The sequence below is a fragment of the Polyodon spathula genome, chromosome 11 (genome assembly GCF_017654505.1).
Source record: "Polyodon spathula isolate WHYD16114869_AA chromosome 11, ASM1765450v1, whole genome shotgun sequence".
Taxonomy (NCBI): Eukaryota; Metazoa; Chordata; class Actinopteri; order Acipenseriformes; family Polyodontidae; genus Polyodon; species Polyodon spathula.
Window position 1 is genome coordinate 29,005,413 of NC_054544.1, and position 25,239 is coordinate 29,030,651.

At 42.7% G+C, this 25,239-nt stretch overlaps 1 protein-coding gene across 2 annotated transcripts in view; it reads right to left on the minus strand.

Moving 5' to 3' along the window:
• Positions 1-25,239, minus strand: part of LOC121323343 (prolyl 3-hydroxylase 2-like) — a 46,154-nt gene that overhangs the window by 13,497 nt on the left and 7,418 nt on the right. Inside the window, exons 1-3 of one of the 2 annotated variants that reach the window (XM_041264350.1) lie at positions 4,695-4,863; positions 4,422-4,574; positions 1,743-1,932 (exon numbers count right to left, since the gene is read on the minus strand). In XM_041264350.1, coding sequence (XP_041120284.1) covers positions 1,743-1,932; positions 4,422-4,511 — 280 coding nt within the window. In that variant the 5' untranslated portion in view covers positions 4,512-4,574; positions 4,695-4,863. Of the gene's footprint in view, positions 1-1,742; positions 1,933-4,421; positions 4,575-4,694; positions 4,864-25,239 lie in introns of those variants that run through there. The other variant, XM_041264349.1, reaches the window with a different exon arrangement.

The window sequence follows — 25,239 nt, forward strand, 5'->3', positions numbered from 1 at the left end:
GAAGGCAGGTTTAAGTGGCAAAAGGGATATACAGTATAATTCTGCCTACTTCAGCACCCAAGAATCAGGACTACCAGAGATGGCACAATGAACTCTACAGACTTATGAACATAGGGCCGCGTTTACAGAATTCCCATGCGCTAGGCTGATTTATACTGGTCCCGCTCCAGCACCACGGCCTTGCATACCTCTGAGTTGGGATGATCTCTTCTTACAGACACGAGACCTGGTGTGCTCAGGAAACTATTACTAATGTTTATCTGCAGCTTGCCAAAATACTGCTGGCTACTTAACATAGTATTTGTTTTATGGGTCATTTCTACACAGAATAAAACAAAAAGACAATAAAATAGCATTAAAAAGACTTCCCAAGACACCAAATGCCTTTACTTACGCCTAAGGGGTTATTTATACAGGAGGTAGACAATAAAAGCCTTGAAATAAATCCTAAACTGGGAGCTAGTGTAAAGCTAAGGGAAAACAAGCCACGACACAGTGGCTTTAAACCTGGTTCCCCAAAAGTTGGAGCACTAATTGGAGCACTAAGCTCATTTGGTCAGTATTTTATTTTAAGAAGATGGAGAGTGATCTAGTGTTCTGATGGTGCGATTCTAAAGCAAACAGCTCTGCAGCACTCACTGTCTCGATGAAACACACGGAGAAAGGGCTGCACAAGGAGCTGGTTCAGTCACAGAATTGACTACACTTGTGAAAAAAATAAAATCTCATAGTTTAGTATATGTGTAAAAGTTACTAAACTACTAATGAAAACTAAGTGGCCAAAAGTCTTTATCTAGGTCAACTAAAACGTTTCTCTCGGATTGTATTACATTTCTTTTTAGTGCTATACATCTACAATCTCAAAGCAACAGTTTTTACTTCAAATCGTCATTAGTACATTTTTTTCAGAAATCTTTTTTTTTTTTTTTTTTTTTTTTTTTAAGTATTGGCCCTGCTTTGTAATAACACAAAGGCAAGTTGCTGCCTCAGCTCCTTAATCTAAAAACAAGCAGCTCTGATCCCTAACCAAATAAAGGGATTGGGCTCCTAATGCTCCCGTTCTCCAAAAGGGAGCATGCTGCATGTTTTTCTTGGGCTGTAACAAGTATTGGATCCACAGGCTGCTCCTTGGCAAACAATAAGAACTCTCGGCCACCGAGCCATAACAAACTATTTGTGAGGCCCCAGGTATCCAGCGTCACAATGAAGTAACGGGATCCAAACCAGCACACACAGCTACAGTTGTCAATGTGCTCTCTGCGCTCCGGATCTGACCTAGCACACACAGCTACAGTTCTCAGGTCAGATCCACATAGATCATGCAGCAGCTCGCTTTTCAAAAAGATCTGACCCCTTTATTAGGGAGGGAGTGTTCGCCAGTGAACAGCACATACAGTCAAAAAGGTAGAAATTGGTTGGCTGGTTTCACAATTTAGTCTGCAAAATCAAGAAGACAAGCATTCCTGTAACATGCATCAGTGCAAGCAAGTCAGACCATCATATAGAAAACGAACCCAGAGGCGTCAGGATAGAAACTGCTAGGAGTACTTCCAGCTACTCAATGCTGACCTGACTGGCTCTACTATAGAAGACCAATGGAAAGACTTCAGTTGTCAAACTTTTGCATTGATCATCACCACAAAAATGATGGCCTTGCCTTTGATCTCTATCTGAATGACTTGCCAGTGTTATAATCACACCATTTTCATGGGGTAGCATGTGGTGTTTTTAGAAACAGTTACCTGAGATTGCCTTGTACAGGCTGGGGTAATAATCCAGGTACTCATACTCTTCGAACTTCTGTGGGCCCTCGCACAGCGCCCTGCACTCCATGTCCGCCTTGCCATACTCCAGCAGGGCCTCCTCGAAGAATGAGATAGCCTCCTCATAGTCCCCTGCATCGTAGTGCTTTACTCCAGACGTGAAGGCTTGCTGTAATAGCACAACACAAAAAGGGGGAGGTTACTGGACTGCATTCCAGCAGAAGAGCCAGAGGAGGTCCCCAGAGACATGCAGGCTGCTTTCTATTCAATCTTTATTATATATATATATATATATATATATATATATATATATATATATATATATATATATATATATACACACACACACACACACACACAGTGGCTCTCAAAAGTATTCACCCCCTTGGACTTTTCCACATTTTAATGTGTTATAAAATTGAATCAAAATGGATTTAGTTAGGTTTTTGCCACTGATCAACACAAAAAAGTCCATAATGTCAAAGTGAAAAACAAAATCTACAAATTGTTCTAAATTAATTACAAATACAAAACAGAAAACAATTGATTGTATTCACCCCCTTGAGTCAATATTTGGTAGAGGTAACTTTTTGGATAAGTCTCTACTAGCTTTGCACATCTGGACTCTGCAATTTTTGCCCATTCTTCTTTGCAAAATTGCTCAAGCTCCATCAAGTTGGATGGGGACCTTTGGTGAACAGCAATTTTCAACTCTTTCCACATTCTCAGTTGAATTGAGGTCCGGGCTTTGACTGGGCCACTCCAGGACATTGACCTTTTTGTTTTTAAGCCACTCCAGTGTGGCTTTGGCTGCATGTTTGGGGTCATTGTCCTGCTGGAAGATGAATCTTCTCCCAAGTCCCAGGTCTCTTGCAGACTTCAGCAGGTTTTCCTCCAGGATTTCTCTGTACTTTGCTGCATCCATTTTGCCTTCTATCTTCACAAGCTTTCCAGGCCCTGACGCAGAGAAGCATCCCCATAGCACGATGCTGCCATCACCATGCTTCATGGTAGGGATGGTATTCTCAGGATGATGTGCAGTGTTAGGCTTGCGCCAAACATAGTGCTTAGAGTTGAGGCCAAAAAGCTCTATTGTGGTCTCATTAGACCATAGAATCTTCTTCCATTTAGTCTCAGGGTCTCCCACATGCCTTCTGGCAAACTCTAGCCGAGATCTGATGTGAGTTTTTTTCAACAATGGCTTTCTTTTTGCCTATCTCCCATAAAGGCCAGTTATGTGAAGCACCCAGGCTACTGTTGCCGTATGTACAGTGTCTCCCAGCTCAGCCGTGGAAGACTGTAACTCCTTTAGAGTTGAAATAGGCCTCTTGGTGGCCTTCTCACACAGATATTCGGTTTTTGAGGATGGCCTGTTCTAGACAGATTAACAGTTGTGCCATATTCTCTCCATTACTTAATAATGGACTTTACTGTACTCCAGGGGATATTCAATGCCTTGGAAATGTTCTTATATCCTACCCTTGATTGGTGCTTTTGAAGAACCTTATTCTGGATTTGCTTTGAATGTTCCTTCGTCTTCATGATGTAGTTTTTGTTAGGAAATGTACTAACCAACTGTGGGATCTCCCAGAGACAGGTGTATTTAACCTGAAATCATATGAAACACCTTAACTGTACACAGGTGGACTCCATTCAACTAATTATGTGACTTCTAAAGACAATCTGTTGCACCACAGCTTATTTAGGTGTGTCATACACAATAAAATGTGGAAAAGTCCAAGGAAGGTGAATACTTTTGAGAGCCACTGTGTGTGTATGTGTGTATATATATATATATATATATATATATATATATATATATATATATATATATATATATATATATATTATCTATATGAGTATATTAATTAAAGCTCTGTCCTGAGTAATAATTAATTGCTAAAGCTTTGCAGGAAGTGTTTTGGTAGATGTTTACAACACATGTTCTCCATAACCAACCCTTTGATGAATAAATTAACGCAGCTGCATGTGTGTTGCCCAACATGGAAGGCATGCTGTCCAAGGACAACATAGTTGAGGATTCAAAACCTGCAGTCAAAAGAGTTGAGTGCTAAATCGGTGACTGGTACACAGTCTGCAGCTATGGCCATGTACAGCACACAGCCCAGCCAAGTTATCAATCAAGGAGGTCCATGTGATGGAAGACAAATGTTCATGTGGAAGCATGAGAGAACCTGACCTAGATTACTGACATGTGTGTTTCTTTTCTCTTTCTGGGTAGGCTGTGGTTGTGCATGACAGTTTGATCCATTCCTGGTTTTACTACAAGTTTAAATCAACGACAATGACTTAATGTTCGTTTGTTAACAGTTAATACACCAAAACAGTTAATAAACTAAAACAACGGCTCTTAAAATAAAAGCATGACCTGGAATCACTCAGTCAGCCCTTTGGAGATTTACAATGAAACTAGAATAAAGGTCCTGTCTGTGCCAGAGAACAGCCTCCTCCTCCTCCTCCTCCTGGCAACGAGGCAACTACTGCCGTCATCTATCCAAGGTTAGAGATTGACTGCACTGCATGTTTCCCATCAACGCTGTCGACTGTTTATCCGCCTTTGTAAGCAAATAGCTCTTGGTGTCATTACTGTGACTAGTTTACTTTAAAAATTAAAAGCGTTATGGTAACCACCCATACCTGGTGTGGCCGAGCCTCCCTGTCCTGGAAGTGGCTCTCCTGCACCCCCTCCAGCAGCTTGTAGTGCTCCAGGTTCTGCCACATCTCCATGTGCTCAGGGTTGGCCAGGAAGAACGTGTGGGCTGCCGCTGATGCCTCGTCCAACTGATTCAACTGGGGAGACAAGAGAGGACTGGTTACACTGAGGAGCAGGCACAGCACTCACAGCAGATACAGGAAGGACAGAAACCTTTATCTTCTATAACACACACACAGGCACAGACACACACTCACTATGGATGAGCCCCACGTAGGGCTGTCAATTCCAAAGGGTCCAGTCAACCTAATGAGAAAAGAGAGACCAAATGTCAAGCCATCTTTTACCCGAGTACCAAAAGCTCTGCTATTGTATTGTTATCTGGACATATTCTCACGCATATCTTCGCAAAACTCTCTTGGTAAATCACTAGACAGAACACAAAATAAATAAGCAGATGCTAAAAGGGAACACTTTCTCATCTTGCTAGTTCTCAAAAAAGACAAAACCAGACAAAAAGATGTTCTAGAAGCAGTCCACAGCCTCAGTAGGCTGCCTGACATTTACAGCATCCAGACTATAGGGCTCATCCTGCACTCCACGTGGAGCACCTTTACCGGATGTGCCACTCAGGACCCCCTCAGAAGATTAATTATTTTTGAGAAGAAATTGAACCTCTTACAGTTCTCATACAAAAAGAGCCAGTAAAACACCATAGCTATGCCTTAAAGTTCACCCCACAAGAAGTGCACTTCTCCTGCCATCCTCCATCTTGAAAGGATGTCTCTGTGCCCCAGGGGCGCGCAGAACGCGGGGGATTCTCATAGCTTACAAGTTCATTTCATGGTTATGGTACAGCGGGTGCAGCCTAGGTTTATGGACCTCATAAACCTCATAACCTCTACAGTACTTGCTCACCTCTACAAGCTGGTTCACAAGCATATAGGAATATTCTCACACAAGCACATAATACAGATGGTGCCAGGGACATACAGGACCGGTATAAAAACAAAAAAACAAACAAGCAAGTAAACAAGCAAGCAAGCAAGGTGCTGGTTTTCATGTTAATATGTAATAAAAAGATAAAGCAGGATGGAAGGTAAGAATTTATATGTTTCATGTTCTGCTTCGTTTTGCTTTCCACTTTCATTAGTTTGGTTAAATCCATAACTTCAGAAAATACTACTAAGTACAAACGTTTGGGCTACTGCCTTTGTGTACACAGGAGGCAAAACGTTTGTCCACTTGACTTTGTTTCCTAGGAGTGCAAGATTAAATATTGCATTACAAATTGAGGTAATCTGTTAACAGTGCAGCAAGAACCATTAACCAGTAGCAATAGTAGCACAGAAAGATAAGCCTAGGCTCGCTCTCCCTCTCCCTCTCCCTCATCTGCAGCCAGGCCAAGATTCTTCTTTTATCTCCTCCACAGGAGCAGAACAATGAAGCTCCGGGGCATATGCGCGGTTGCCTCTGAAAGAAACACAGCTGGCGTCAGGCACTTTTGTGCCCCATCCAAGTGGAACCTGGCATTCCTGACTTCTTCACTTTCCTTAAAGCTGTCGAATTTGTATCCAGACTGATGCCACCATTTCCAAAACCGCACTGCTTCATTGTTCTGTATATCTGAGGCTCTGGTCGGAGTTCACAAGGCAAATCGGGGTCTGTGAAACCAGCCATTAATGATTAGCACGAATCTTGAACTATGAATGATTCTTTAGGTAAGGTAGCCCAAGATTGGAGCTAGAACTATGAAAGCAGAGGTAATAAAAATGAAAAAAGCACAATGAATGTTTTACTTCCAGAAAAGCACATACTTTATCTGCATAGTCATAGCCCTGTATTGTTGTGCTGGTTGGGTTAGGCTTTGACCCATCAACCCTAATGTTTTTATGTGTTTATCTTAATAGCCTCAAGGTTGTCATAGCAACAACCCTTTATAAAAAAATTAATTAAAAAAAAAAGTAGTTTGACTTGGTGACCTGGTGGTTTGGGAATTTTCCAGGCAAATCCTTAGGAGGGTATCTGTTTGTGTGGGGCTCTGTGGGGGACCAGTTTGTCAACCCTGCTTTCTAATTTTTATCAATATATTTGAACCATGAAACAATGTCCATTGGTGAAGCAGCCATATCTAAAGGGTAAAGTCCTAAAACTCCTCTAGCTTGGCACTTGAATCATACTTAAGGGGTCATCTTCATCAAAGCAATGAAGGAAGCCCTTGTAATCAACTCAAAACTGCAAGCCAAGGTAATCATTCACAACCACTCAAGCTTGTTAAACATTCTAAATGTTCCATCCGGAATGAATGCATAAAATGTTTTCAAGTTCTGTATAGATTACTTTCACCTCAATAACCCTTGAGGTGAAAACAAGTATTAATCCACAGTATTGTTTTGTCTGTCACTTTCCAAATTCATAATTTTCCACACCCCCCATTTAGTAGCAAAAACTGTCTTTCCTTTAAGAGAAACAGCGACAGGAAGCTCTCTAGGTGAGATTTGTGAAATACTCTGTCCAGCTGCCAAACAAGGAGCCTGTGTGCACAGAGGAGCAGACGATAGTAAGGCTATACAGAATTACAGGTAGGCGCCACGGCCTTAAAGCAACGCGCTGCCCCCCGCCCTGACCACTACTACTGCTCCTGCTATGGAAGGGTACACATACTGGAAGTAGTTCAGCATCCAAAAAGTCTACAACTAGCAGAGCTTAAATTGCAAAAGAGGGGATATATGTATTAAAAGCTCTGGCTCAGAAGGAGCCATTTGCCTTTCTTTGCTAACTCTGCAGGTTGCCCAGCACCACCCGAGAGCTGCTCTTTCCTCTTGGTTTATGACTCACATTCACTATGATAAACCCCCCTGCATCTCCTCTCCATACATACACAGAAATACTCTCCATTTCCCTGCTGCTTTCTCCTGTGCTATGGCCAGGTCAGGTTGTGCTGTTTCCAATTACACAGTACTGCTGAATTGACAGTTCCGTTCAAGAACAGAAAAAAGCCAAAGTAATTCATGAAACATTGGCTGAAACCAAGCTAGCGACCTACACCTCTCTAAACAAGCAGTGGCTTAAAACCTGACCGCTTTCCACATTGCTATAACACTTACACCAGCGCAGCATTCTTCATCACGCACCACCAACCACATGGAGATCCACGTAGAGTACAAGCTGGCAAAAGAATCCTGTGTGTGATTTATTGGCTGTAGCTGTCTTACACAAACATGCAATCCAACACTTTTGCACTGCAATGGCGTGTCTAATATCCAGACATTCCAATTCACTTTTAATCAATTCCAGCTCCTTGCTGATCACAATTCAATTAGCAGTATTCTGTTCAAATGAGCTTGTCACAACAGTGGCACTAAAAACACTGAAGACACAAATTTGTCCATAAACTTTGATTATGTATTTAATTATGTTTAATTTGTTATGCTCACAGGACTGGCACAGTTTTCTACAGTCCAATTAATTATCTGTAAATACACATGTTCAAACAGGACAAGTCAGACTTGAACCCAGGCCTCCACAGGTGAAACTTTGTCTTTATCGAGGACTCAGAATCCAGAAGCGCCCGGGCCCCACCTCAGCTCCAGACCTAGGGGGAGCAGGCCTGCAATTGGAGCTGGAAAATGAGTTTTGCTTGGCTGTCCAACAGGTAATTTAGTAAGCACGTGTAATTCATTTCCTGAAGTTCTGGTTCTAATTAAAACACACAGCAAACTAACTCTGACCTGGCAAAAGAAAGCCTCACGCACCAGCTACGCTGCAGTAGGCAGAGACGAGACAATACATTATATAATAAAAGCAGTTAGAAATCATGATTCTGGACTATTCAAACTTGAAAAGTAAAGGTAAGCCCTGAGAGGCACGCTTTCCAGACAGTGCTGTCTTGAATAGCAGAGCTCTTGTAGTGCACAAGGAGAAAAGTAATTTACAAACTACATGATTAGTTAAAGTTTGCAAAATGTGCGCAATTGTAGTAAACAAATTATAACCGCAATTAAAGAAAATAAAATAAAAACTGTCAGAGTTCTAGTGCCATAGTCTGGCTGTCACAGCCACACAGCTGGGAGGGCACAAAGCCAGACACCTCACCAGCCTCCCACAGCGGGAGCACCGCTGGGAAGCTGAAGCAAGCCTGCAGGCTCTCTCTCTCCCCCTATGTCTCTCTCCACTCTATCAGAATCACAACAGCCACCCCAGCTGTTCATAAGAAGCACACAGTTTAAGCTAGATCCAAAAAAGGTACTAATCTAGAAATAGCACAATTGTATCAGGGATTTTTGTATCCTTTCCTCCTAGAGTACAATTAGGAGAACCTGACATGTGATAAGAAGGGCATCCGCCACTGCCATATCTCCAGATTTCACATGATTATGGGAAGATGTCTTGGACACAGAAATTGTCTACATTGGAAAGTTACAGTATACAGCTATGTAAAGCTACCCAGTAATAGGATGGTGACTGTTCCATCTCCCAAAGCAACTTCTTTATTAAATATGGAGAACGGACAAACATCAGGATCATTCACAAATCTAACCCACCCCACCTCCCTGTACCCAATCACTGTCTGTACCCACAATCCCTCAATCTGTATCCATACCAACAAAGACAGCATCCATGGCTCAGATCCAGCTCCTACACAACCTTCTCACGATGAGGAATGAGGTCCTCCCACAAGGGACACGCCCTCCACTGGATTCTCTCTCTTTATCCTCACAGTGAACCGTCAGCACAACCACACATGATCCTTTATTTATATTTAGGATACATTGTCCCTTCAGCCCACATAAAGGTCGAACATGATTGCGTTCTACCACACAGACAAGCTTTACTAGCCCTGCCCTCTGTGTGATGATGTAAAGATGAAGATCGCTGTGGCTCACTGTACGTACAGCAGTCCCAAGCCAGGGTGCAATCAGAAAGCTGATTCTTAACCTTTTCCAAGGTGTTTAGAGGTTCTCCCCATGGTCTACCAACTAGCACGAGATCAAGGATAAATGTAATGCAGCACACTGTATAATACTGTACAATGTGTCACTATACAACCTACTGTGCATTGACCTCATCATGGGATCCCTCAATAAAAAATGGTCAACTGACTCTGTAACCATCCTCTAACATTGCCATGCAGAAAATTTAAAAAAAAAAAAACTATTCCCTGAAATGTTATATTGTACAGAATGAAATACACTAAATAGGCATATTGCACTGTAAGAGATGCGAGTTGCCATTAAAAAAAGAGCCCTCATTGAGGGATTAAGATCAAACTCTGACTCAATCAATTGCAAACAAGCCGGTATCTTTTTAAAAAAACACATGGATTAAGACAGCTAAAAATGAGAACTTAAAAAAGGCCCCAAGTGACCAGGTCTCGGGTGGCTCCAAAGCAGTTTTGTTCACACACACAACCGGCCTTTAAAAAGCTACAAAGGAGATACTGCACTTTCCATACCCAGACAATGCCACTATTCATACTGCGAACCATATTCTACTCACTAGCCCTTCTCTGGGGAAATGTAAAATGTACGCATTAAAACTGAACAGCGCAATCAATTTGCCTGGATTCCAAGAGGTTTCTGTTTGGTTTTGCACACTGCATGCCTATAGCCTCGGTTTTTATAGATGCAGTAGGAATATTTTAATACACTTAAAATGTCTGAACTGCCTCTGCATTAAACCACTGGCAAGCACAGGAGGCTGAGAAAAGAAGGCTAGTTTCCCCTTGCAAACAGCATTTTAATATTTGAGACACTCACCCATTGTCAGACACTGGTGCCAAACATGTAACAGCCCATGCCTTGTTAGACTATGATGATGACACTGCCTGCCGTGAGATGCAAAGTCTGTAGAAGAGCACAGAGCACTGAAGGTGCTTTGGTGCACTTTAAAGAAATCAGATGGCTGTGCTGTGCTGCACATACTAATCAAACAGCGTAGACGGAAAGCAATATTCAAGAACCTGTTTACCATTTCTCCTTTAACTGGTGTAAAGAAAAAAGTAAACTGCATACAAGCACTGAAAACCCTGTCTGTTTATAACACAAGGTGGTAGCTGACATAGATTACGTTTAAAATGCCAGATTTCATTAAAAGTAAACTACTCTACCATAATGCAGAATGTCATCTCAGAAGCAGACTTTTTTTGTGCAACTAAATTTGCCTCAGCTGGGTTTTACATTACAGACATAAAAAGGCTGTAATCCAAACCAGGGTTCTGGCAGTGAAGCCCAACCTCAATTTGCCCCGCTACCTTACTGCAAGCATTGCTGGCAGCTACTGTTAACAGCCCTAGGCTGCAGGCTGTACCTTGGCACAGTGCTCCTGAACCACAGAGCAATTTGCACCCTGGTGAATGAGAACCCCACAGGAGCAATTAGCCCCAATGTGTCTGAAGACGTGGAAGATTAATAGAAAAAAAAGAATTGGAGGATGAAAGGCGCATTGTTGATTGTACTGTGTACTCTGCACGCCAAACCAAGTCCTGTCTCCTTATACATATTAGGCATAATATAACCTTTGCATTAACATTTACAGCTCTGAAAACACAGACAGCCGTTTCAGCAAAAATGTATTCAAAGTGATTTAAGGTGTTTGGTAAAAAGCGACTTTTTGTTATACTTGGTTTTGTTTGCTCATCATTTGCGGTACCTACCAGCAGAGGTTTTAGGATGCAATTCTCCTTTAGTATTGTGGAGAGAGGCTGTGAGGTCAACTCTCACTCCCAGGCTCTAAACACAGCACAAACCAATCCAACACAATTTTCTGCAATTCCAATGCACTACTTTGCAATGTATTACATATCATTCAAGACCAATCAGTCTTATCATTTAGTGCTTAATGAAAACAGGCCTCTGACTCATGTGTTTGTGGTGTCAATAATATATATATATATATATATATATATATATATATATATATATATATATATATATATATATATATATAGTGGCTTGCAAAAGTATTCAGACTCCTGACCAATTTTCTCATATTACCAAATTACAAATGGTACATTGAAATTTCGTTCTGTTTGATATTTTATTTTTAAACACTGAAACTCAGACTCAATTATTGTAAGGTGACATTGGTTTTATGTTGGGAAATATTTTTAAGAAAAATAAAAAACTGAAATATTTTGCTATTCAACCCCTGTGCTGTGGAAGCTCCCAGTTTGCACCGATGAAAGAAATTGCCCTAACGATGACACAATTACCTTACCATTGGCCTCCACCTGTGAACCATTAAAGTTGCTGTCACATTTTCTGGATAAAAACCCCACTGTTGAAGGATCATTGGTAAGGCTGTGAATCTGAAGGAAAATGAAGACCAAAGAGCATTCTACAGAAGTTAGAGATAAAGTAATATAAATGCATAGATTAGGGAAAGGGTACAAAATAATATCCAAATGTTTGGATATCCCAGTGAGCACGGTTGGATCAATAATCAGTACAAGGTTGTCCTGGAAGAAAACTTGCTTCCTTCTGCTCTGACAATGTTCCCCAACTCTGAGGATTGGTTTTTCCAGCAGGACAATGATCCATGCCACACAGCCAGGTCAATCAAGGTGTGGATGGAGGACCACCAGATCAACACCTTGTCATGGCCAGCCCAATCTCCAGAGCTGAACCCCACTGAAAACCTCTGGAATGTGATCAAGAGGAAGATGGATGGTCACAAGCCATCAAACAAAGCCGAGCTGCTTGAATTTTTGTGCCAGGATTGGCATAAAGTCACCCAACATCAATGTGAAAGACTGGTGGAGAGCATGCCAAGACGTATGAAAGCTGTACTTGAAAATCAGGGTTATTCCACCAAATACTGATTTCTGAACTCTTCCTAAGTTAAAACATTAGTATTGTGTTGTTTAAAAATGAATCTGAACTTATTTTCTTTGCATTATTCGTGGTCTGACAACACTGCATCTTTTTTGTTATTTTGACCAGTTGTCATTTTCTGCAAATAAATGCTCTAAATGACAACATTTTAATTTGGAATTTGGGAGAAATGTTGTCAGTAGTTTATAGAATAAAACAAAAATGTTAATTTTACCCAAACACATACCTATAAATAGTAAAACCAGAGAAACTGATAATGTTGCAGTGGTCTCTTAATTTTTTCCAGAGCTGTGTGTATGTATATAATACAATATAATATAATACAGCTTGTTGGCAGAAACTCTTATTTATTGCTTTTTTTTTTTTTTATTGGCAGCAGTTAGCATTAAAAATATGAAGAAATCCCAAACCAGAAAGTCTCCCACAAAAAGGGGGAAAAAACGTGCAGGGACTCTCTGGGAGCCAGAACTATATAAGAAGTAGCCTATAGTTCACGAGGACAGGACATTTGCAAGAAAGAGTTAACTGGAATGTTTCTTTTTCCAGAACACTGTCCCAACACACTGACCTCCTACAGCCCTTCAAAGTTAATACAGCATAAAACAGCCAAAGGCACTTCATTAAAAAAGAAATGCAAAGCGAAAAAACAGGGGCACATCAAGAGTAAAACGATAACTAAGGAAGTGATTTGAATACTTTTAAATATGTTTCCAGTAGCTGCTTGATTGCTTTGCTATGCTAGTTATTTCATGCATTTTTTTTATTTTTTTTGGTTGAGGACCAGAAACAGCTTCATTATATGCCTGACAGAGTAGAGCAGAGTGGTGTACAGAAATTCACCCCGCAAAAGTGTTGCTTAATTAATTGGTGTAGACTCGGTCCCATCACACTGACGAATGAATGTGACACAGACTCACTAGCGTGTCGTTATACCAGTAGTTTTTTTGTTATCCCTGCTCTGTGGAACTATAGGGTCTCTCAGGCTGAAAATCCAGAACTCTTCATACTTTAAGCAGATTACAGGAACAGGCCTGCAGTGCGTTTACGGGTTTAGGCCGTCTTCACAGGAAGAAACCTTTCGACACAAACAGCTAACTCTTCATACTTTAAGCAGATTACAGGAACAGGCCTGCAGTGCGTTTACGGGTTTAGGCCGTCTTCACAGGAAGAAACCTTTCGTTAACATAGGACTGGGCTCGGAAAGGCTGCTTGCTCGGTCCTGTGCCAGGGCTTTCCACTGCCCTTGACTGAAGTCAGAGTAAAATAAATGCAGGGATGGTCTGATGTGTCTCTCTAGAAGAGTTTATACTAATGCTACAGGTGGCCATTGTAATCAGTGTGTTAGCTGCATAAGAACCATGGATGTCACTGGAGAAGAGAGACTGTGCAGTGCACTGAAAAACAGAGGGATTGTCCGGGCCATTTCTGAAACAGATGGCTATGATATTGCAGAACATTCATCCTCACGCTGTGTAATATGGAATACAGTACATCTGAATTTATATGGACAATTCACTACAACACTACAACCGATACTGCAGTCCCTTGCTTCAGACTTACCTAACACTTTTTTCTCCCCCACCCCCCTCTCTTCTTAAGATAACAAACAGCTGGGGGCCCGGGGCACAGAGGTACCTTGTACTGTAGTTACATTTCCTTTTCTTCCTTTTCGTAGCAATTGGCCCTCAGGGCAAGCGTTTGATTTACCACCTCATTGCGATGATTTAATAGTGAGCAGTGTAGCCTCAAGGGGGTGATATAATAGCGTGTAGCCTCAAGGGTTTCCAGGCCTGTGAAAAGAGACTTCACAGTGGTTCTCCCAACATAGTCGCAGCTCTGCAAGGCCTGAGCTGCCTAACCATTCTACTACAAAGGAGATCTTTAGCAAGCCTATTAAGAGATGGGGCGAGGAGGGAGGGAGGGGGGGGGTGTGTGTGGTGTGTGGGGGGGGGGGGGGGGTCAGGGGGGCCCCCACGAATTCTTAAGTTAATTTCCTAGAAAAAAAGGAAACTCCTGCATGGTTTCCAGGAATTTTTGTATCCGTTACAGGGGGGCTCCTTGGGCAGGCTAGTGGTGGAGGATCGAACAGAGCCTCTGAAACACAAGGCTAGCCACCACAAGGGTGTGCCAGACTGCTAGCCCAGACTAATACCTTCAAACTCTTCTAGTCATTTTAGGCATTAAAGGAATATCCCCAATGATGGGGAAGTATGTCTGTAAATAAGATGACTAAACAAAATACCAAATGATTAATCACCAGTAGAAAACAGATGTTCCTATTTAAAAGAACATTAGGGCCTCATTTACTAAAGGTTCTTAAAAGTAGCCATATGACGCGCGTCTTGAAACTATAAATAAGTTGGTATTTACTAATGTGAATGCCGCTTATTAAGATGCGTGCTATGGAAATCGTTAGCATATTAAGACGTGCCTTATCACAGAAGAGAAGGCGTGTCTTAACAAAATGACGACATAGGGGCCACTGACTATAAAGGAAGATTGAGATACACAGTAGTCAGTTCTTCACTTTTACAAAATACATATATTAAATACTCTATAACAGCGTTTGAAAGGCAGGATCGCAAAAATAAATAAATAAAAAGTTAGAAACAATCCTACCTAGACACTGTCATTGCTGTACTGTATATATATATAAAAAGCATTCAGCTTATACAGTATAGTAGCCTAGTCTTTTTTTTTTATCCATCACTGATCTGTCTGCAGCCCTTAGGCTACATTAATGAAACTGTGAATACAACAAAGTATGGAGTTGGCATTTAGACCAGGTGGCACATTTCAGCGACATTGACTCATTTCTGTACATTGAAATGCCATTCATGTGTTTTACAATATGGATCTCGCAGACACCAATTGCAAGAAATGCACAGGTAATATTAACTAGCAGTAACTATACTGTACATAACCTGCTGTATAATCTATTGTAGCTAGACAAAGAATCATTTTGTACAGAAAAGTGCAAATCAAAATAAACTATAAAACCAGAAAACGTGACATAATATATAGATATATTCCACATTTTCTGGTTTCATCACTTCTTTTCTATGTCAGGCTATTTTTATATTTGTATATCAAAAGGGGCCAAGATTGTGTTCTGGCATCGAAAAGGCACATTTTCTCCTAAGAGAAGGAAAAACAGAAGACAGCAAGCAATCGTTGACGATAAACAGACAACCACAAGCAGCCTGTCCAAAGTGAGCATTAGCAGGGATTCCTGGGATTGCTGAGCACTGAAAGCAGTGCCACTGAGAAGCCTCTAGCAGGGATATGTGTTCTCCCATCAGAGCTGTGGAGTTGAAGCCCGGGAGGGTGGGGGTGTGGGGACCACCCATTGCACACAGAGCCCCGCACGACCAGTGACTGATGGCAATTCAATAGCTCTTATCCCGCGTCTCCTTATATTCCTCTCGCCCACTCCACTCATCCTCTACTGGCCGACTTGCTATGCCTTCTCTTCACTCTCCTTCCTCCCATGCTCGCTCCTTCTCTTCCCTCGCTCCCGTGGTAGAATTAGCTACCGGTTATCCTTAGGACTGATCAGTCTTTTACTGCTTTCCATCGTCAAAACCCACTTATTTTAAAAAGAGCAAAGAGATCCGGGTAGATTTTTAGAGCAGTGGTAGAATTATCAGGTGGCATTTAGGTAAATTAGGTAAAATTCACAGTTCTGCAGGTATATCCCAAAACGTGTCAATTTCCTATTGCAATATTGCGTAGAACTCGCAAACAAAAAAAGAAAAAAAGAAAGGTGATAATAAAAGGCTTATCACTGAAACCGCTCTGTTACTGCAGGAAGGGAAAGCAAGCACATAACCTCACAGTAATCCTAGACATACCCGCCTTTCTAGCTTTGAAGTTAAACATGCGTCTGACTAAGACATTAAACCTTCTTACATCATCCTCATCAGTCCCTGGCCCGAAGGCCTCTTCTCTTGAACAGTCTTAGTCGTATCATTATTCCACCACAAAAAAGACCAAACCTCTCATATTACAACTACACCCCTCTATCTGAGGTTTATTTCAGCCCTGTAACATCCATCACCATATAGCTTTTTAAAAGGGAGGCACCATGATCTAAAGCTTGCCTCATGTAGTTATTTATACAACAAAGTACACTTCTAGATCACACCGTACTTAGAAAAGTGCCCATAAATAGGAACTGTTCTTTTTTCTGTTTATTCCTTCATGTAAACAAGTGACTGTCATCTAAACAAACAGTAAACAGTAAAGGAAACCAGAGATTCTGCTTCACCAGCAAGTTCTCCGATCCGACTTGCAAACAGCACCTTTCAGCAGGGAAGCAGATTCAACATTCCAGTTTGAATCCAGGGTTGAGATCAATTCCTTTTTATTTTATTTTATTTTATTTTTTTTAATCAATTCCCAATTCCAGTTTATTCAAAGGAATTGCAATTAGAGTTGCTATTTTGTAAACATCATCACTGCTATGATTGCTCAACTGCATTTGAACGTAACTTGAACAACAGTGAATTAAATTCAAGTAATTTGTTGCCACTGTGAAAAGCTAATTTTAACAGAATACTGCTAATTGCAATTTTGATCAGTGATGTGTTGGAACTGATTCAAATAGACAGTGTTTTTGTAATTTTACGCTTCAACAATTCCTAGTTAGGTCACCCAGTTGGCGTATTTACTACAATAAAGGGATTTCTGCAGCGGTGTCTGCCAAGACTGGTAATAGAGTGCTCAGCACAGTAGTTGTGTATGATGAGGTTTGCACTTTAGCAGCAGGGAGCCCACTACAATATACACTTCACATACGAAGCATTACGCGATAGGCTTGGCATTTAGGTCAGTTCCAATAGCTAAACACACAACAAGAATGAGCCACACAGGGTTTAAAGCAAGTTCACACACCCTGCAAACAGACAAAACAAACACAGGAAACACAATCATTATCAAGCATCACATCAGCTTTGAATACGTTTCCAAAACAATGTAAATGAGACCATTAAATAAATCTAAGAGAAGCCTTTTTGAATCCAGACCTTTTTAACAACAATTACTTGCACATCAAACAATCTCCCCCAAATCCCAACAGTAAAATATGAATCTATAAAATAAACAACAACAACACAGATAGATGGGTTTACCAGACACAAAATAAATAGAACAGATAATGGATAAAACAGATGTGCTGACAAAGAGGAAAACAGACGAGACAGATGATGCACACAACAGATCATAGGTGGTACTGATGGGCTGTATTAATGCTTAGCATTCATTTTCGACCTTGACTCTACTGTACTGTGGAACAAGGCCTGCTTCTCTTGGCTACAACACATGCCGGCACTGTAAAGAACAGAGAAACCAGGCAGGCAGACAACTAATCATTTCTCCATCTGCCTTGCATTACAATCAATCAGCGCAGGCCAGACAAAGACAAGATATCCACGTCTGAAACTGGGAACTAAAATCAAATTGATTTCCCAGGCGCTGCACCGGTCAAGCCAGCAGGACAGGGGGTTCAAACCTGTAACTTCTACGTTTGTTTACATCCTAACTGGCAGCAGAGCCTCTGATCCACACAGCCCTGGAAAAAACACTCACTGCGGAGTCTGCACACATGGGTCATGATGTAACGGCGTGGAGGAAACTGGAGTTAAAGACATTCCCGAGAGACCACCTAAAACCCATGGTTTTCATTGTTCAAGGGCGACCCCAATGTCTCAGATCCTACGTGGTTGAAACATTGGACAGCTTCAATTATTCACAGTAAATGGGCGGATAGGTATTCAAAAAATAGCCATCTTGTACCCCTCATCTCCAGTGTAGTTTAACCCCTTCTCAACTCCCAATATATCCATCTGTACACAGATGAGGCCCTAGCAAAACAGGTTGTCTTTTTACCTTAAAGCATTAGAATTAGACACATTTGCCTACTGAACTTAGTTCCTTAGCCACTTTACCTCCCATTTTAAAACTGCAGCAAGTCCCTACTCTGAGCTTCACATGCCCCCCATGATGTCTTGTGTTACACTTTCAACCACTGTCTGCTTAGCCCTGCTCACCTGCCACAAAGATTTCACAAGATCCATTTCAGTCAACTCTGTCAACAGTTTAAATATACTAAGTGAAATTAACATAAATGACTTTGTTTTTAAATACACCCCATTACAAATATGCACTGCTTCACTGTGTAATGGTTTGCTTTGTTTCCACTAAATTTATCTTCCAATAATATATGTTGGCAATCAGCAGAAAAGCAAAGTAGAAAATAAAAATGACTTATGACTTCATTAAGACGAGTATTAGGTGTTCCTTGTCACAAATCCAATGTTTTAGCTTTAAATGCCGAATTGCAAAACACAGGGAACTATAAATAACCTCTGCTGCTGTAGGAGCTAACTCCGCCATTGCCGGTCCCAAGCCCGTGATGAGAAAGGAGGAGGGTTGGGCGAGGGGCTAGCGACCCCTCCCCGTAGAAAAACCAACTGCTACAGAAACGCCAACAGATACATCAACAAACATTTCGGTACTAGGAGAGGATGAATCTCCAGCTGGAGGTTTTATGACACCGGGTAGTGAAAGCCAGTCTCTGGAAGCTGCCAGGCCGATGACCATCATCTCCACCAGGACCACCATCACCATCGGAACATGGAACGTGCGCACCATGTACGAAACAGGAAAGACTGCACAAGTGGCTGCCGAGATGAGGAATTACAACCTTGCCATCCTTGGAATCAGTGAGTCAAGATGGACTGGTTCCGGTCAGAGGAGGCTTGCCACAGGGGAGTTGCTGCTGTTCTCGGGGCATGAGGAAGAAGACGCGCTGCACACCCAGGGAGTCGCCTTGATGTTATCCAAGACAGCCCAGGGAGCACTCATTGGGTGGGAGGCACACGGCCCACAGATCGTCACAGCCTCCTTCCATACCAAAAACAGGAGGATCAACATGGACGTCATCCAATGTTACGCACTAACGAATGACAGTGAAGAGGAGGACAAGGAGGACTTTTACAACAGACTGCTTACCATTGTACAGGACGGAATGTCATCATCGTCATGGGAGACTTCAACATCAAGATCGGCAGCAACAATAGGGACTATGAGGAGGTCATGGGGCAGCAGGGGCTGGGTGAGATGAATGACAACGGGGAGTGATTCGCTGACCTATGCGCCACAGGCAACCTGGTCATCGGAGGAAGCTTCTTCCATCACAGAAGGATACACAAGGCAACTTGGGTATCACCAGACCTGTTGATGGAGAACCAGATTGACCATGTGTGCAAGGAGAAGAAGTTCAGAAGATCTCTTCAGGATGTACGTGTCAAACGAGGTGCAGACGTTGCTTCGGACCATCATCTCCTTGTTGCCTGGTTCCTGCTTAAGTTAAAGAGGAATTGGATAGGAGGGACCAACCAACGCCAGCGTTACAACACCACGCTCCTGAAAGACCCAACCAAGTTATAAGAGTTCACCATCTCACTCTCCAACAAGTTTCAGGTCCTACAAGATCTGCTAGAGGAAGAGGAAAATGAAGAAGGCGGCAGTCAACAACAGTCGCACGCGAGCTGGAAAAGCCAAGGCACAGGAAGAGCATTAGTGAACAAGAGCATCAAGAGAAGCATCAAGAAAGACAAGAGCAACTACATGGAGTTGCTGGCAACAGAAGCAGAGGAAGCAGCACACCAGGGAAACATGCAGGATCTGTACGCCACCATCAAGAAGCTGTCAGGAAAGTTCAGCAAACCAGAAAGACCCGTGAAGGACAAGGAAGGGAGGACAATACCAGATTAAGAGGGGCAGAGAAACAGATGGGTGGAGCATTTTGAGGATTTGCTGAACAGACCAGACAGGAACCACCGGATATCCAGCTGGCTGATAGCGACCTGCCGATCGACTGCAGTATACCTACTAAGGAGGAGATCCGTATGGCCATCAAGCAACTAAGGAACAGCAAGTCTGCAGGACCAGACAGCATTCCGGCAGAGGCGCTGAAGACTGACACAGAGACCAGCATGGAGATGCTTTACCCACTCTTCAGCCAGAGGAGGGAAGAGGAGCAAGTTCTTTCAGAGTGGAAAGAGGGCTACCTCATCAAGTTCCCGAAAAAAGGCGACCTCAGCTCTTGCTCCAACTACAGAGGGATAACGCTGCTGTCCATCCCAGGAAAGGTGTTCAACCGAGTCCTACTGAACAGGATGAAGGACACTGTCGACCCCCAGCTCCGAGATCAGCAGGCTGGCTTTCGCAAGGATAGATCCTGCACTGACCAGATAGTGACACTGTGCATCATCTTGGAACAGTCACTGGAGTGGAACTCGCCCCTCTATGTCAACTTTATTGACTATGAAAAGGCATTTGACAGTGTAAACAGACAGACCCTCTGGAAGCTGCTGAGACACTACGGTGTGCCGGAGAAGATCATGAACATCATCCAAAACTCCCACGAGGGGATGACCTGCAGGGTGGTCCATGGCCGGCAACTCACCGACGCCTTCCAAGTAAGGACAGGAGTGAGACAAGGATGTTTGCTGTTGCCTTTCCTGTTCCTGCTCGCGATAGACTGGGTTATGAAGTCAACAACAACCCAAAAGCGGAATGGCATCCAATGGACTCTCTGGACACAGTTGGACGACCTTGATTTCGCAGACGATCTGGCCCTTCCCTCCCACACCCAGCAACAGATACAGGAAAAGACCAGCACTGTTGCGGATGTTGGGCCTCAACATCCACAGGGGGAAGAACAAGATCCTCAAGGTCAACACAGCAAATACCACACCCATCAGGCTGGAACGTATGGCGCTAGAAGAGGTGGAAAGCTTCACCTACCTTGGCAGCATCATTGACAAACAGGGTGGGACAGATGCTGATGTTAGAACCCGAACTGGCAAGGCAAGGGCGGGTTTCCAACAACTGAAGAACGTCTGGAGATCCACAGACCTGACAGTCAACACCAAGATCAGGATCTTTAACACCATCGTAAAGCCTGTCTTACTTTACGGAGCCGAGACCTGGAGAACCACCATCACCACCATGAAGAAAATCCAGACTTTTATCAACACCTGCCTCAGAAGGATTCTGCGAATTCGCTGGCCAGACAGAATTAGTAATGAACAACTGTGGCAGCGGACAAGACAGCAGCCTGCAGAAGAAGAGATCCTCCAAAGACGCTGGAGATGGATCGGCCACACGCTTCGCAAGCCTGCATCCAGCACCACAAGGCAAGCCCTCACCTGGAACCAGCAGGGGGAAAAAAAAAGAGGTTGCCCAAGGAATACATGGTGCCGTGACCTGAAGGCAGACATGAAGAGGACAGGCCACACCTGGGGACAGCTGGAGCGATTGGCTCGGGACCGGGATGGCTGGAGAGCGTTTGTTGGCGGCCTATACCCCAGACGGGGCATCAGGTGTAAGTAAGTAAGTAAGCTGCAGGAGCTGGCCCCATTCAAAAAGCATCAGCCATTGTCTGAGGTTCTACAGTCATTCAAAGCAGATGCTTTTTATGGACCAAGGCCTGTAACTGCACAATCATGTACTGTACCTATACAGCAGAATTCATCTCTTACTGAAAGCAAATGCAATTGGACAGGTGTGTTTGTTTTCCTTTCCCCCGGTGATGATGACATTCTTGTGTCTATACAACAGTATGCACGACAGTTTATTTTGTGGACATGCAATGCTTTAAAAGAGGTGCATCAAAAATGATAAATAAAACCAAGCAGGAAAGCCGCCCTCAACATGCACACCCCCACAAAAGCATGGTGAACCGTACTGATCTGCGTTACTCTGTGCCTGCCTGCTGCAGCCACACAACACAGCACTATTGTAGAACCACACAAATCAGCACTCCTGCTTACGTGTCAGGAGCTGCTTCTATAGACTGTCAACACAGAAGCTTCTGCGGGAGTGGAAGAGGTCTGATGGCATTTAAAACACTACTGTATATTCTTACCAGCCTTATATTGTGAATTCTGAATTCCTGAGTGGAATTTGTGGAGAGTGTAAAACAAAGGCAAATATACAAGCTGGAAATGTGATTAATAACGTGATTAATTTTCCTGTAGTCAACCAAACACCTCCGCAATGTGAATCTGGCTGATTTAAACCAGGCTCCATAAAGAAAAGGAAGGTATCAAGTTTAGAGCAGGAGGGCGCGGTGAGGTGGGATAATAGGATCCTTTCACAAACCATATATGGCAACACATCCCTGCCAAAATATCAGAGCCCAATAAGCACAAGGAGATAAGATCAGAACTATTGCTCCCCCTGCCCCTCCCCCTGCTGGTGGGCGTTCCTTCAACAAGACTCTTCCTGTCCTATCAGCACAGCAGGTTCAAAGGAGCAACGCGTTCCATTCCAAGCTGCCACACTGCAGTGCAGGTCCACTCGAGGACAGACTGAAAGGGCTCAGATACACTATCCTAGCTTGGCAGGCAAGGAAATGGCACACACAAACATACATGCAATGCATCTGAAATAGTCTAGGGTTCGAGGTTTAACCAAGCAGGAATTGAAACGGAAAGTAGTAAAGTATATGCAGTATAAAAAAATAAAAAAATTATAAGTATATGCAGTATTAAAAATTTAAAAACTTAAAACACATTGGCCACTCAGGGGAGGTCAAATCTCACACCCAGGTGTCTAACTGCACTGTATGTCCAGCTCTGTGAGATATACTCTGTCTTTTCCCTACACATACAGAACCAAACAGCTGTGCCAAGGCTTTTTTTCACGTCAGACCATCTGTTCTGAAGAGTTCAGCTTGTAAAATGTGTTCAGTCGATAGCCAACAGTTTGAGAATGTGTTTGTTTTGTTGTAAGAAGGCAGCACTTAAATAAAAACATGCCCAGCTAGGGGAAGGGGGGCAAGTGAATCCCACAGCGAGATCCAGACAGTCTGTGGTCCCACAACCCTCTCAGCCCAAACTATTTTTCCTCTCCAGACATCAACAGTTGGCAAACATCTGCTGGTCTCAGTCTGTAAAAATTCCTCTCTGGTGACACGCTGCCTGAAGTCACTGCATTTCCACTCATGATCACACTTTCAAAAGCCCCCACCACCACCACCACCCCCACAATTTAGATGTATTGCTAAGCAACATTGCAACCAATAGGTAAGAACCACATTGACAAAGGGGAAAAAACTTCAGTCCAAATTCTGTAACATGTATCCAAGTGTGCGGCAATCACGGTGCTTAACGTGGTGGTGGTGGGGAGTACAGGTCAAAAAGTGGATAAAGTCTAAACTCTACCGGAAGCCACAATAGAAGTACAATATTTCATGTTAGATTTTGTCACATTTTTCTATTTGTCAGTTTTTTCATTAAGTAAATGGAAAAATACAACGTGGTATGTAACTAAATATTAAAGTAACATTATTCAGCAGATTTCATTCAACTTTATGAAGCCAAACGAGTTCATTTTACAGGGTGATGCCAAACTTTTGGCCACAGCTGCCCGCCCAGAATACCTGAGTCATAACTTATAACCACACAGAGGATGATGACAGCATTAGTTTTAACTAATGCAAAACAGGCAGGAGGTGTCACCACAGAGACATGGCAGCCCCAAGCTGTATATCATAACTACAGCAACACAAGATGAAAAGGTAGAGGTCATCACTGGAACAACGAAGCTTCAAATGAATCTGCAAGCATTGGCTACAATCCCTTTCCTGTAGTACTGTGCTGGCTCAAGACTCGCCAGCATTCACATGTGGCGAGTGTTTAAGCAGAGGGGTGTGATTAGATCTCAGGAATCGGACTGCTACACTAAATGAAGGGGACAAACATGCATGGCAATTACAGTCAGCCTATGAGGCTTCTGAACTTTAGACGGTACCCAACATACACTTAAAAAATAGTCAGGCTCGTCTCACAAAATCCAATATCTTCTTCACAGCAAGAAGGCGTTAAATATAACAGCCTCAGAAATTTCAAAATTGCTTTAGATTGAGCTACGTTGTGGCCAGATTTACGAAGGTCTTTACTCGCAAAGTGACCTTTGTAACATATTGGAGAATGCAAGAAGTCAAAAGGTTCATTTCGGAACTCAAAGAGAGTCGTTGGTTACCGCTTGTAAAATGACCTTCCATGCCCAGTGACCTCAAAACTCTCTTCTTGTCTTTATATGGGAATATAGAGAAGACGCGGGTGCATGGTAGCCCCCCCCCCCCCCCCCCCCCCCATTGTGAAAAGCAATATTTCATGCATGAAAGGGTTAAGTACCGGTGCTAATTTTGTAACATACTGTAATCATTACGTTTTCATTATGATATATGAACTACGTGGTCAACACTAATCCATGGCCATCATTTACCATTGTTAACAGCTGCCAGATGACTCTTGGTAAATCGTGCCAAACTAGGTCTCCTGGTAGTAGGTTTCAAGCCATTGTCCCTGAAACAGTGGCTTTGTGTTCCTTCAGTTTAATGACACTGTGTAGCATGCCAAACCAATGTTCTGTGTCACTGAATGCAGGAATGCAGGGGGAAGCAGTACCTAATTCAGTTACTGTACAGTACAACAAGCCCCCATAGCTGCAAGGGTAAATTACTTTGTTTTCCTTGGGAACCCCTTCAACTCGTGGCCGAGTATCAGCTTCCTGCAGTCAAAATAATCTTCTGAAAACAAGCCAAAAGTTACAACAAAAACAAAACAAAAACCACCAAACAACCACTGTGAGCAATTTAAAAAAAAACAAGTGTGCACATACTTTAGTAGACGACAACTCCGGCTTTTTATTTTTTTACTGCAAAATAATCGTCCTGTCCCTGCCATTGAACCACTGGAGAAATAGCACTGACACACTTTCTAGATCAGCCTGATTTAGCACCGGAGAACACAGTAAACTGAAATGTAAAACAGCCCTTCATGTATTTCCTAACTGAAGCAGATTTACAATGAGCATGTCTCAAAACCAGTATAAATGGCAGAATTTCCTGACGGCCTGGACTGCAGGGTTCACGGCCTTGTGTAAGGGA